Here is a 15,196-nt window from a genome sequence, read left to right as displayed (position 1 = left end):
ATGGGTTTCACTTGAAAAACATACAAAAAATTAAAATTTATGGTAAGGAACATGAAATCTTAAACAACGATGATATATATGCTCTTGGAAATAGCATACATCTCCAAAGCAAATGCTCACAGGGAACATTCTCTGATCATAATTGCTTGGATTAGGTTTATTTTTATCGGCCGTTGCTAACACAGTGGCATGCTTTAAAAGGTTCTGTCAAATAGAACTAAAAAAAAAAACTGTATTATATCCTTTTGATAGATGCCAAATCAAGATATCTTTAGAGATATCCTTTTTTTAAATTGCAGCAATGATGGCAATTATTACTCAGATAAGGAGTAAAACCTTAAAGTTTACTATACCTAAAAATAGTAAATAAAATATTGTTCATATGGAGAATAGAAGTATTCATATAACCCACTTACCTTTAAGAAAGATACTTTAAATTTTATTTACTTGATTATAGATTATAAATATCAAATTTCAGCATGTTCCTCATTTTCTATTATTAACTATAATTGCTTTTTTAGTTTTTGGTTTCTGGCTCAAGCAGTTAAATATATAATAGTATCACTTATAGATACATGGAACAATGAACTGGTTTAGGGTTAGAGATCAGAAATCCACCATTGAACATATTAAGCTTGAGGTTTCTATGAGGTACCTAAGGAGAGATTTCAGAAAAGTATTTGGGTATGTGAATAAGTAGGAATGACTGAGTGAGACAGTAACAGCACAGTGACTGGAGTTAAGGACCTGGGTGTCTGACTGCCTGGGTTGGAATCCTACCTCTGTGACTTAGTAGCCATTGGCCTTAATGAGTTACCTGACTATGCCTCATTTTCCTTGTCTCTAAAGTGGGATAATAAATAGGTTGATGTGAAGAACAAATAAATGAACATACATTTAAAAAAAAAAAAAAAACAACCCTTAGAGGAGTGCCTGGATGGCTCAGTCAGTTGAGTGTCAGATTTTGCCTCAGGTCATGATCTCAGGGTTCATGAGTTTAAGCCCTGCATCAGGCTTCGTGCAGACAGCTTGGAGCCTGGAGCCTACTTCAGATTCTGTGTCTCCTTATTTCTCGGCCCCTCCCCTGCTCACACTCTCTCTCTCTCTCTCTCTCTCTCTCTCTCTCAAAAATAAATAAACATTAAAAAGTTAAAAAAAAAAAAAAAAACCTTATAGGGGCACCTGGGTGGCTCAGTCACTTAAGCCTCTGACTTTTGGCTCAGGTCAGGATCTCACAATTCATGTGTTCAAGCCCCACATCAGGCTCTGTGCTGACAGCTCAGAGCCTGCAGCCTGCTTCAGATTCTGTGTATCCCCCTCTCTCTGCCTCTTCTCTGCTCACATTTTGTCTCTGTCAAAAATGAATGAATGTTGGGGCGCCTGGGTGGCGCAGTCAGTTAAGCGTCCGACTTCAGCCAGGTCACGATCTCGCGGTCTGTGAGTTCGAGCCCCGCGTCGGGCTCTGGGCTGATGGCTCAGAGCCTGGAGCCTGTTTCCGATTCTGTGTCTCCCTCTCTCTCTGCCCCTCCCCCATTCATGCTTTATCTCTCTCTGTCCCAAAAATAAATAAACGTTGAAAAAAAAATTTAAAAAAAAATGAATGAATGTTAAAAAATTAAAAAATTAATATAATTTTTTTAAAAACCTCTATAATTTTACTCATTAGTACTCTGTAAGACTGACTACTATTATTCCCTTAAGTAATATAGCAGCAGCTGTTACAGATGATATTTGGTCTTTGGAAGGAAAAGAATCCTAAAGAGAGAAGAGAAGATCCCAAGTCCATGCCTTGGTGAACCGCAGTATTACATCAGGAAAAAAAAAAAACACAGGGAACTAAAATGTTTCCTGCCTGTGAGGTAGAAAAAAATACACCAGTAAGGTGTCATGGAAACCACAAAGTGAGAGTCTGTCAAGGAGCCCTAAATCCTACTTCACCCAGCTCATCAGTGTAGTGGAGCAGGGATGGTTCTTTAATGCTAGTGGCTCGCCTCATTCAGGTGAAGTTAATCCCCAAAGAGGAAGACAATTTTTTTGAGAACACAACCTTTAGGAACTTCTTCCTGGTGTTTTAATATCCCTTTAATATTTCTTATTTTTTTAACTCTAAGCCTATTGCAACATATAAAAGTAAATGTAGTTCTTTAAATAGAGAATGTCTTCATTCAACCCAGGAGACACTGCTATGTAAGAGACAGTAATCCTTTCTAAATATAGGATATTCATTAAATATCTTACAATTTTATTTGTCAATACATATATATATATATATATATGTCAGTACACATATATATGTATACACACACACACACACACACACACACGTAGTGTATTCAGAGTAATCCTGTTTTTAAAGGTCTAAAGAAAAGGAAGAGCTTCTGTGGAGAGAACTGCAATAGAAAACACAGTACTGTCAAAATACATTTACTTAGTGTGCAGAGTCTCTAGCAACATGAAAAGAATAGAGTCTGTTATTTTCTCAAGCAGAGCTTCTCCCTAAGTCAGATTCCAAAAATAAGCCACCACTCTAAACTCATCCATTTATTACTTTGGGAAGCACAAGACTAAAATGCAGCATAAATTTTCACCAAAGGAAGGAAAACCTCATGCTGGTGAGGAAATAGTATTTGGTCAGATCAAACAATTTTGGAAAATAGAAAGCACACACATTTGGTCTGTGTGAGAAATGTGTATATGATGGGACGCCTGGGTGGCTCAATCAGTTAAGTATCTGACTTCAGCTCAGGTCACAATCTCACGGTTAATGAGTTTAAGCCCCACATCAGGCTCTCTGTTGCCTACGCAGAGTCTTCTTTGGGTCCCCAGTCTCCCTCTCTCTCTGCCCCTGCCCTGCTTTTGCTTTCTCTCTTCCAAAATAAAATAAAAACTTTTAAAAAAAGAAATGTGAATACGTATTGGGGGTAGGGCTTGAACTAAGATTTGAAAGCTTTTCTCAACTAAATACTACATTTCATTTTCAGGAACCAATTACTGAATAATTTCATTGTTAATACTAAATGGTGATAACAAGAAGGTGGTTACAGATTCTGGTTTTGGGTATGAATAGCTGTTGAGTTTTGTTCTGTTTCGTGGGAGCTTGGCCTGGGGCACCTGGGTCATGGGGAGGAGCAAGGAGGAGAGGTTTTCACTAGTGTGTAGCTGAAAACTGTGCAAATTCATTGCTGTGGACAAAGTGCACAGAAGCTAATACTGCCCAGGGGCAGAAATCCCACGTAGCACACACACTGATACATTACAAAACTGCTGCACAAGCCTCTTTCAAGGTCCAAGTGTTACCTTCTTATTATGAAAAGAACAGATTACTGCAAAATGATTCAGGTGGCATAGGAATGAGTGAGGTAGAGAGTGTACATCCAGAGCAATCCTCCCTCCCCTGCCCCCCTGCCCCCCCCTGCCGGGAGATGTGTCAAGGGTTTGATCTGACATTCTTTAAAGCACACTCATATTACTATATTTCCCTCAATTTTAGGATTCACATTTAAAAACTGTAAATCCCTGGGACCTTACACATTTTAAAATTGATACATACAGTTGACAACAGTGGTTATCTTGATAATATATCATGCCACACAGCTGTTGGAAAGAATAAGGCAGCAGCTCTGTAGGTAGCAACATGGTAGGAGTGCCAGATGTTTTTTTAATGTTTATTTTATTTATTTTGAGAGAGAGAGAGAAGGGCAGAGAGGGAGGGAGAGAGAGAAAATCCCAAGCAGTCTCTACATTGTAAGTGCAAAACTGGATGCGGGGCTCAAATCCACAAACCGTGAGATCATGACTTGAGCTGAAACCAAGAGTCGAACATTTAACAGACTAAGCCAACCAGGTGCCCCCCAGACACTTTAATTGAAAAAAGAAATGTGAAAAAGAGTCTCTATGCTATACGACCATTTATATATTTATTTTTTTAAAGGATGTGTACTTACATGCTGGTATATGCATTTTTCATTTCTAGAAGGAATCATAAAGAATAAGTAAAGGTCATCTGTAAGGGGGAGGATAGAATGGTAGGAAGAGACCTTTTTTAACTGTATACCCCTTTCATATAAGTTTATATTTTACTTATTTAAAATTAATTGATTCATTAAAAAGCAAAATAATACTATGTATTACCATGGACCCATGGGCATGAAGTCTATATATAAAGTCACATATAGGAAGGATAGATACAAATTCATTATAGCATCTGCCCCTAAAGGGGAGGGAGGAGAGGAATGGCCTGATAAAGGAAATACCCTATATAGCTAGGAAGCTTTAATTCCCACAAAATTATTTTAAGAAAATATCACAAAATATTAATATTTGTTAATGATGGGTAGTAGGTATGTGAGTGTGATATTATTCACTAGTCCTCTTTTAATTTAAATTTGTTCAAAGTATAAAACGTGAAATTAAAAATACATCTCACAGTTACTACTACAGAGCCATCAGAACTTCCTAAAATTAAAAAGACGACAACAGCAAACAGAGAGGCTCTCTGATACAATGTTAGAAAGACTGTAAAGTGGTACACCCATTTTAGAAAATCATCTGGCGGTTTATTTTTCTTTTCTTTTTTTTAAGTTTATTTATTTATTTTGAGAGAGAGAGACAGAGAGAATGCACAAGGGAGGAGCAAAGAGAGAGGGAGAGAGAATCCCAAGCAGGCTCCGTGCCGTCAGTGTGGAGCCTGACTTGGGGATTGAACTCACAAACTGTGAGATCATGACCTGAGCTGAAACCAAGAGTCATATGCTCAACTGACTGAGCCACCCAGGTGCCCCTGGCAGTTTCTTATAAAATTAAATAAACTTGTACCTCATGAGCCAGCAAACTACTTATAGGTATTAATCCAAGAGAAATGACTATATGTCCACAGAAAGACTTGTATGAGAATATTCATGGAATTTTCATTCACAACAGCCAGACACTGGAAACAGCCCAGATGCTCATCATAAAAGACTAGCTAAACAAACTGGTATGCCCATACAGTAAAATACTATTCAGCACTAAAAAAAAGAACACATTACTAATACAGGCAATAGCATGTTTATGGTGCTCTAAACATTAAGCTGCTGGCAGAAGCCTAACACAGAAGAGTGCATACCTTAGAAGTCTGTTTACATGAGCACCTAGAAGAGGCAAAACAAATCTATGGTGGAAAAAAAATCAGAACGATGGCTGCCAAGGAAGAAAGGTTGTTAGGGGAGGCTGGTGGAAGGGGCAGGAGACACTTCTAAGAATGACAGTAATGTTTTTCATCTTCAGAGGGGTTTGAGTTGCACAGATATATCCATTTGTCAAAATTCAGTGAATCGTATTTAAGATATGTGCATTTTACTGTAAATCAATTTTACCTCAAAAGGAAAAACAATCTGTAAGAAAATATTGAACTCTCATTAATGCCATGAATGCTGGAGTATTTAGGGGGAAGTGTACTAATTAATGTCTGCAATTTACTCTGAAATGCATTTAAAAAAGGCGGATTGATGGACAGATGACTCAAAACGTGACAAAGCCAAGAATAGTTAAATATTAATGGTGGAATCTAGGTGGCAGATATATAGGTGTTCACCATAAAATTCTTTCAAATTTTCTGTATGCTTGAAAATTTTCATAATGAAATGTGAAAATAGCTAAAAAATTATTTCTAGCTATTATTTGAAACACATATCATATTTAAACATGGATCTCTTTGCCATTACATATTGGTCTACCTTATCCTTATTAAGCATAGGGATTCAAAGAGGACCTTATAGACATTATATTAAATTTCTGGGTCCATCATATAAGAGACCACACTTAAAATAAGTATAGTAAATACTGAATGTACTTCTTGATTTACAAATATGAGACCATAGTGCATGTAATATTGGCTTCCAGGAATAGCCCCTTCTATGCTCCGCTCTAAGCCAGTTCACTCCACTCCCAAAGAGAGGGCAGCATTCTGCCATACTACAAGGAGAATGAATGGACATCTCAAAGGGCATGAAAGCCAGTGTCCACACGGACGCATTCTCTCTCCTGTTTCCTCCATCCCTGAGGTGATGTAAAGCAGACCCCTCTTCCCCTTCCCCATGCCACCATGCTGCCCATAACAGCTGGCATGGCCAGACCACGAAAGGGGACAAATCTGTTCTCCTGTGCAGATGGTCTGCCTTTTGCTCAGATGCTGTTAGGTGTTCACTAGATCAGCCAAGCTCAAAGAACCGTTAAAGGGAAGCTGAGGGTTCAGGTGGGAAGAGAATCTGGGTTCAGCAAAAGGAATCCAGGGTTCAATGTAGCTGACTGGACTAGTGCAATAGGGTTATGGCCAAAGCTCCAGCCAGAATAAAAGCTTTTCCTAACCTATTTTACTAGCTCTACTATAGTACCTTATGTCTCTGTGTATATGTGGGTATCCACCATTCAGGACATGAAAAGAAGGAATCACAGCAGTGTGGGGGGATGTTTTAATCACAACATCTATTAACTCCATCCTAATATCAGAAATTTAAAATAAACACCCAAAAGAATTATATATTGGGTACATCTTTCCAACTCAAGACATACGCTTTCTAATCATACCGACTTTTTAAGCAGGAGTTTATGAACAGCTTGGCCCCATGACTATTAAAGCAGCTTAATAAGACCAAGAACCTTGGGCTCTGTTAACTTCCTTCACCAGAACACCTAGATGCTGGGGCTTCGAACTAGGCTATAAGGGCCACATGAGAGGTCTGAGTATATTACATTCCATATTTTCTGAGTATTCACATTGTTACAACAGAGCCACAAGTGATCCAGTCCATTAGTATTTGGTACACAGGTTGCCAAAAAAGATAGCTTGTCAGATTTTTGTCTTCCTTAGTGAATTGAATAGTTATTCTATTGAATATTCATCTATTTAGATATTTTTGCACTATATAATATTCTCCAATTTTCTGTTTATAATACAGAATAAAAAAACAATGATGAAAGAAGGATTTTGAATTGGTAAATTATTGAATTGCTTTTTTTTTTTAAGATTTTATTTTAAGGAATCTCTACACCCAACATGGGGCTTGAACTCACAATCCCAGGATCAAGAGTCGCATGTTCCACCAACTGAGCCAGCCAGGCGTTCCTCGAATTACTATTTTCATCATTCTTACCTCATTTGAAGGAACTGTGGCAAAAGGTTTGATGACAGCAGCTAATGGAATCTGAGCTTGCTTGGCCATATCTGACGTGCATGGGAAACAGTAAGTTGTGCAACGAATGTATCGAGGACTAGCACTGCCTGAAAAGGTCAAAGGAACACACTTAAAATTTGCAAAGAAAAAAAATCTGCCCCATAATGTTTAAATATTTATCAAGGTAATTTTAGATAACACATTGCCTTATTTATATAACTTTCTTCATGATTTCTAAAAATAAGTAGTATTATGCAATTCTACAATCTATGCTCATATTTATATTTATTGAATGTCTACTAAGTTTTAGACACTGTCTAATTGCTTCCTTGTAGAGCTTATGTTCTTACAGAAGATACAGACAATAACTATAAAACCTAGTAAATGAGTAAATTACATAGGTCATTAGAAAATGATAAATGCTATGAAAAAAGCATATCTGGTTAAGGTGAACTTTGGTGGGAGGCAGATTGCAACTTTAAGTAATTATAGAGTACGCCTTATTTAAAAGGTAACATTTGAGTAAAGACTCCAAGGAAGCAAGGGATTTACCCAAGGAGGTGCCTGGGGGCAGGGCTTGTCTGGCCTGATGGAAGACGAGTATCAGGGAGGCCTGTGTGGCCGGCATGGAGCATGTGTTGGGCACAGCAGCTGTTAAGGAGTTCAGAGAAGTAACAAAATTTGTACAGGACTGGTGGTGGAATGGTGGTGGTAGGGACCAGCCTGATAGCAGTAGAGGTACTAACAAATGGCCAGAATCTGCACACATTTTAAAAGTCCACTGATTGTTGATAGGAGTGATGTCTGAGGTGTGTGTGAAGATGGGAGGCGAGATAGAAAGAGATCAGGAATGAGTCCAAAGTTTTTGGGTTGAGGAACCAGAAGCATGAAGTTGTACCAACTGACAGAAGAAAAGCAGGAAGGGAAGGAGTGTGCTAATGGGTATGTAGGTGGAGATCAGGGATCTGGCTTTGGACATGTCCACTTTGGAAACTCTATTAAGCAATCCCACAGTGAAGCTGAGTAAACAACTAGATATGTGAGTCTGGGCACTGGGATGAAGATATACACTTGGGAGTTTTCAGCATATAGATGGTATTTGAAGCCATGAAACTAGGTTAAACCACGAAGGGAATAAGTGTGGCCAGAGAAAAGAGGATGGCCAAGAACTAAGCCCTGGGTCCTCTAACATAAAGAAGCCAGAGAAAAAGGAGAAACCAGTTAAAGGATTGAGAAGGATAGAAACAAGGACTATCTGGTGTCCCAGAGGTGAAGAGTGTACATCAAGGAAAAGCATGATTATCTGTTCATGGTGGTGCTGCTGGATCAATAAAACCACTGGATTTACTTGTCATTTGAAATGACGTGGATGGAGCTACAGAGTATTATGCCAAGCGAAATAAGTCAGAAAGAGAAAGACAAATACCATATGATTTCACCCAAATGTGGAATTTTTTTTAATGTTTATTTACTTTTGAGGCAGAGAGAGATAGGGTGCAAACAGGGGAGGGGCAGGGAGAGAGGGAGACACAGAATCTGAAGCAGGCTCCAGGCTCTGAGCTGTCAGCACAGAGCCCGACGTGGGGCTCAAACCCATGAATGCAAGATCATGACTTGAGCCGAAGTCAGATGCTCAACCGACTGAGCCACCCAGGAGCCCCCCAAATGTGGAATTTAAGAAACAAAACAAATGAGCAAAGGGGAAAAAAAAGAGAAAGAGGAAAACCAAGAAACAGACTCTTAACTACAGAGAACAAGCTGATGGTTACCAGAGGGGAGGTAGTTGTGGGGATGGGTGAAATAGGTGATGGGCATTCAAGGAGGGCACTTGTTGTGATGAGTACTAAGTAACCCATAGAATTGTTGAATCACTATATTGTACACCTGAAACTAATATAACACTGTATGTTAACTGGAATTTAAATATAAACTTAAAAAAAAAAGACCACTGGATTTAACAACATGGAAGTTGCTAGAGATCCAGAAGAGAGTTTTGGCAGAATGAGGGTAGGGTGGGAAACCTGACTATAGTGAGCTTGAGAGACTCCTAACTTTTTTTTTTTTTTTTAATTTTTTTTTTCAACATTTATTTATTTTTGGGACAGAGAGAGACACAGCATGAACGGGGGAGGGGCAGAGAGAGAGGGAGACACAGATACAGAAACAGGCTCCAGGCTCTGAGCCATCAGCCCAGAGCCCGACGCGGGGCTCGAACTCACGGACCGCGAGATCGTGACCTGGCTGAAGTCGGACGCTTAACCGACTGCGCCACCCAGGCACCCCAAGAGACTCCTAACTTTTAAGGAGAGGAATTGGCAATAATCCTTCCAAGTTTTGTTGTATAGGGTAGGAAAGAAAAGAAGGGTAGCTATAAGGGAAACAGGTCATGAAAACATTTTTATTATTTAAGAGGGGAGAGTGTAACACAATGGGATAATCGTGTAAAAAGAGAGATACTGATGGCATAAAAGAAAGAAGGGAGACTTATTGCAGCAATATACTTGAGTACTGCACAGCAAGAGAGGCTGGCTTCTGACTGCAGCACAGATCATTCCTTTTCAGCCAAAACCAAAAAGGCAGAGCACAGGTGCACATTTCAGCAGGGGCTGATATGATGGTGAAAATTCATGGAAGGGTACTCATGATTGTGCAGTTCTCTCACAAAGGAGGTCGTATGAGCAGGTAAAAGAAAGGTTGGGAGAGGAGGAGTTGCAGGTTTCAGGAAGGAGTGTGAAACAGGAGAGTGGAAAAGTGAAAGGACTTGGCAAGTACAGTGTGCTGGGAAGTGCATGGTCCTGAGTTTGCATGGTTGACTGGGTACTGTGGCAGGGCTGGGAGCCTTTCCCTGGCCAGGTTTTGTGGCACAGGTGGGCCTGGAATGAGTGAAAGGTTGGACATAAGAAATCTGAGTTTCTTCTATTTAGCTTTAAACTATGATTGCCAAATTTTACTTTTTAGGACTAGCTAGAAATCTGGATTTTACATAAAATATTCTGATTTTACATAATGGCAATGACTTCAAATAGAAATAAGACAAAATACTGTGCATGACAAATTAACATGACTGCAGGCTGAATCCAGCTGTTGTTGGTACCATGTTTCTGTTGTCTCTCAGATCCTCTGTAGCAGAGCCCAAAACGGGACTCATAATTATGACAGTAATTGCCAGTATATTAAGCATCATTCTAGGATGGTTACATGTGAACCATTTTAGTCTCACAACTGCCCTATGAGATTGATACCCATTTTACAGAGGAGAAAACTAAGGCATGAGGAGGTTAAGTAACTTGCCAAAGATTAAGGAGTCAGTAAATGACAAAAGTGGTATTAGAACCTATCACAACTCTTTACTATATCCCAAGTAGGTTGCTTCCAGGTTATGAAGGCCTTGAATTCTGGATGAAGAATTAAGATCAATCCTTCTGCCCACAGGCAAAGATGGGACCTTTTCTTTTTTTTTTTCTTTTTTTTTTTTTTTTTTAGTGCAGGTAAGGTAATACTTGAAAAAAAAAACTAAACTAGCCAGGCAGCTTCTGGAGGCAGGAAAACATTGGAGACAGGTGGGCTGGTCATTACTGTTAAGAGTCCAGATAAATACCAACATGGAGTAAAACAAGAGTTTTGGCAGCAGTAATAAAAGAAAAAGAAATATTAGCAATAAATGTAAATATGCTCGAGCCCAAACCCTATTATTTTACACATTTCACGTAACTCAAACCAAAAAAAAACAAAAAAAAACCCCCAACTTAGAGAAGATCTTCCTCATCACACGATTTTACAGACTGTGAAATAAAGATTTTTGAAAATTTTCAAGTATATTTTAATTTTTCATTGTACTCAATTTTTACTAGTCAAAATTACCACTAACATATTGAAATTGAGTATTTGTTCTTTGAAAGGGTTAGTTCTTCACAGTGCAATATGCACACAAACGAGCTCCTAACAGGGACTAAACAAACTTTTGTTTCAGGAAGATAATGTGCACAAAGATAATTTTTAAAAAAGCCACTGAGCATTTGTTTTCATAAATTGGTATGCAAAAGTGGGGCATGAAAGATATGGCTACAGTAGATAATTTTGCAAGTTCAGTAATTAAGATTCAAAACTCTTTGAGATGCTTAATAAAGAGCATTATGGGATAATCTGACTGGAAAACATTCAACAGATTAATCATTCAATAAATACTTATGAAGCTAAGCCCCCTGCTAGAGGCTTAGGGACAGAGCTAATGAAGCCTTTGGTTTCAAAGTCTGGTAGGAGACAGCTTTGTGCAGTGGCAGTATTGTAGCCAAAGAGGTTTATCAGTGATGCAATTATTGCTAATTCAAAGTCTGGTAGGAGAGAGTGATAACAAAAACAGGTAACTGTAATACAGCATAAGTATCATAGAAGAGCAAATTCATTAAGAAGTGGCCCAGGGAGGCAACGAGCCGCCATGTGGATCAGAGGTGACTATACAAAGTATGTGGTACCTGAACAGGGTCTCATAGGATAGGCAGAAGCACAGAATCAAGGGACAAGTTGGGTCTTACATTCGATACCATAGCCAAAGAAACATTATCTACATTTTTTTGTAGGCAAAGAAAACAGTGTTTTTTAAGTAGATGCTTTTCTCTATAGGTGCCACTCCTAAATAGTTGTGGAGTTTTGGCAAGTCGCTTAAGCTCCTTGGCCCTTAGTGCCCTCACATCTGTCAAGTGGAAGAGCTGAGCAAATGGAGGCCAAGGTTCCTTCTGCCTCTATATCCTACGTGTGTCTGTGACTTTCTGCACATGTCTGAGATTTGGGCTCTATCCTGAAAAATGCACTAGTAAGTATCAGCTAATAAACCAGGCCGGACAAAGGGTCGTCACAGCAAAGGGGTGGGGCTGGACCAACTTCAGGGCTCCAAGGCAGGCAGCTGTGTCTCCCCACCATGGGCGGGGCTACAAGAGACATGATGAAGACCTGCACCTTGCCACCTCACCAGTCCTTCCTTCTCTTCCTAGCCTTCCTCGTACTCTTCCTTACATCTTCCTTATGTCTGTATGATCTCAATTCCATGTCTCAGGATACACCCCAAATAATTGAAAACAGGGACTCAAACACATACATGTACACCAATGTTCACAGCAGACATATGGCTGCTATGGCTATTCACAATAGCAAAATGTCCAACAACAGATGGATGGATAAACAATGTATTTACATAAAAGTGAATATTATTCAGCTTTAAAAAAGAATGAAATTCTGATACATTCTATACCATGGATGAACCTTGAAAATTATTATGCCAAGTGAAATTAGCCAGACACAAAAGGATAAACATTGTATGATTCCACTTACACGAGGTACCTAGAAGAGGCAAACTCATAGAGACAGTAAATAAAATAAAGGAGACCAGGGGCTGCAGGGAATGTAGGAACGGGGAGTTATTGTTTAACGGGTATAGAGTTTGAGTGTAGGATGATAAAAACACGTTCTGGAAATACATAAATAATGATGTCATCAGGCTGTGTTTTAACTTGCCACAAGCGGTAGAAAAATAATATATTCCTGGAAAGAACAAACCTGTACAAGGGCAGATACATTAAACTGGCGGCACACACAGAGGACATCTAGGTAGGGATAGAGCTCAGCCTTTACTCATCCCAATTCAAAATTGGAAAAACAGAGCACCCATGTTAAAGAACCTAATGAAAAAGAAAATATCACTGGGGCTAGAATCAGGTATGCTGATTTCTCATGTTCAATCCCCTACTGCTCTACTCATGCTATCTTTGCCATGTTTCTAAGGTAGTAAACAAATTAAGCCAAAGTACAGCATGTACTACTTTAAGCTCATAACTTAATATTCTTAAATTAGTACATTGAACTGTATCTCAGCAGACGCTCTTTAGACTTCTATAAGCAGAAAATAGAATTAAGTTGATAATACATTCTCAGAACTTGAGCAATTGATGGCAAAATTGGTCCCCATTATCAGCTATAAACAGGTTCCCAGTCAATGATAGGATTACTGCAGGGTGTCAGTGTATCTGCTTTTTTAAAATGGTGAAAAATTTTGGGGCGCCTGGCTGGCTCAATCGGTTGAACGTCTGGCTTCGGCTCAGGTCACAGTCTCATGGTCAGTGAGTTCGAGCCCCACATCCACTTTTTTAAAATGGTGAAAACTTTTGGGGTGCCTGGCTGGCTCAGTTGGTTGAGCATCCAACTTTGGCTCAGGTCAAGATCTCATGGTCAGTGAGCTTGAGCCCCGCATGGGGCTCTGTGCTGACAGCTCAGAGCCTGAAGCCTGCTTCAGATTCTGGGTCTCCCCCTCTCTCTGCACCTCCCCAGCTCATGCTCTGTTTCTGTCTCTCAAAAAATAAATAAACGCTAAAAACTTTTTTTTTAATGGTGAAAAATTTTTAAACCTCAATGAAAAACATTTTTGAAAATAAATACCTTGGTCTTGTATCACACAATCTGTAGTGACCAGGGGAGGGACTTGGCCTCTGGTATTGGTGGCATAAACTTGTCCTCCTCTGGTGGCTCTGTCATTCTCGATCACTTGAATCTGATATGATATCAAGAGCAAGTTAGTTAAGACTCTTCCAAACATTTCCTCTCTCTCCCTCCTTTCCATTAGTCACACACATACAAATAAGTATTTTCTAAATCCTTTCAGTTCAGTTCAGATCAAATTCTCACTGAGAGCCTACCAGGCCTTCAGATCCACCTTTGTTTACTTTCATAATTTTAGAGCAGTAGCTGCTAAATTCTGTTCTGTGATACTCTGAGCTCTGACTTTTCAGAGAACTTTTACTCAATTTGGTCACTGGGACCTTAGATAAGCATTAATATATATAAATATATATATATATTCTGGTATAAAAAGAAATTGAAAATAGTTTATAAAGAAAATAACTTTTGTAGTTAAAGGAAAATATACAAGGCTAAAATCATTAAATGCAGAATAAATGATTTACAATATAACCTAAAACACCTTTTTACTTTAAGTTCCTCTTGATCCTCAATTTGCCATTCAAGTTCTTCCACCCCCACCTTGAGACTGTAAAAAACGAACAACATAGTGTTTCCATATGGAAGTTGCCTATTGTACAGATACGAGAAGACACGAAAGTCCTTAGGTTTTGTCATCTAATTTGGACACATATGTCTCTAAAATAAATATTGATGAATAATGTAGAGATAAAAATTTGTCTTTCTGTTGTAGTTGTCTAGGGATGAAAATAATAAGCAAAATCTAGTAATTGGAGTTAAGAAAACAAGAAGGCATCCTAATAATTACCTTCCTCTACCTCTTTATCTTCTCCCTGCCCTCACTTCTTTTGTGACAAGAGACAAGGGGTTAAAAAGTAAAGAGCGAAAAAACAGAAAAATGTGACAAGTGCCCAGACTGTACTAAACAGCTTTGGAGGATATATAGTTTTTAATATTCCTAAAGAAACTATTAATATGAAAATTGTCTTCCCCAAACTCTGAAATGTTACCTTCTCCATTTTCCCCTCCCATCTCATCCAATCCAGGCCCTAGCTGGCACTGATATCATTGGTTTTATGGCATATCAAAAATAAATTTAAACTGCCTTAAATCCACACATTTCTGTTTTTCTAATTTCACAGGATTTGAGTTCTTATTAATGATATAGAAAGAATATGCTCCAAACAGAACTACCATAAGATACAGAAGAGACCAAAAGCTACCATGGACAGAGACAAGAAGCAAACAGAAAAATCAAAACACTATTACATCCTATATTTCCACCCTAAGGTTAACCTGGTTCCTTCAAAATTGGAGTACTTTTTATATAAACAAAATTTATGGTAATCACTTCAACCAATGAAGTGTCAAATATGAAAGCAAATTAAAAGGCATAATAATCTACATATTGAACAGTTTCCAACCTTAAAATAGACTATATTTCCAAAAAAAATTTGTTTTTAAATTAATTGTCTGCAACTTATAAAGCACAGGCTCCAAAGAAACACTGTCATATGTGGTAATTATATTTCTAAACTAATTCACATCTTGGCTAGAATATTATAAAGGGAGTAAGAAAT

At 38.6% G+C, this 15,196-nt stretch overlaps 1 protein-coding gene across 6 annotated transcripts in view; it reads right to left on the bottom strand.

The window, feature by feature from the left end:
* The window catches only part of SEC24D (SEC24 homolog D, COPII coat complex component), a 110,396-nt gene that overhangs the window by 62,044 nt on the left and 33,156 nt on the right, over positions 1-15,196 (bottom strand). For all 6 annotated transcript variants that reach the window (XM_045055925.1, XM_019829009.3, XM_019829010.3 and 3 more), the window contains exons 7-8: positions 13,578-13,689; positions 7,131-7,258 (exon numbers count right to left, since the gene is read on the bottom strand). In XM_045055925.1, the coding sequence (XP_044911860.1) occupies positions 7,131-7,258; positions 13,578-13,689 (240 nt within the window). The remainder of the gene's footprint in view (positions 1-7,130; positions 7,259-13,577; positions 13,690-15,196) is intronic.

This window comes from Felis catus, chromosome B1, assembly GCF_018350175.1.
Source record: "Felis catus isolate Fca126 chromosome B1, F.catus_Fca126_mat1.0, whole genome shotgun sequence".
Lineage (NCBI taxonomy): Eukaryota > Metazoa > Chordata > Mammalia > Carnivora > Felidae > Felis > Felis catus.
The sequence above is the reverse complement of the archived record's forward strand: the minus strand, read 5'-3'. Positions and strand labels throughout refer to the sequence as shown.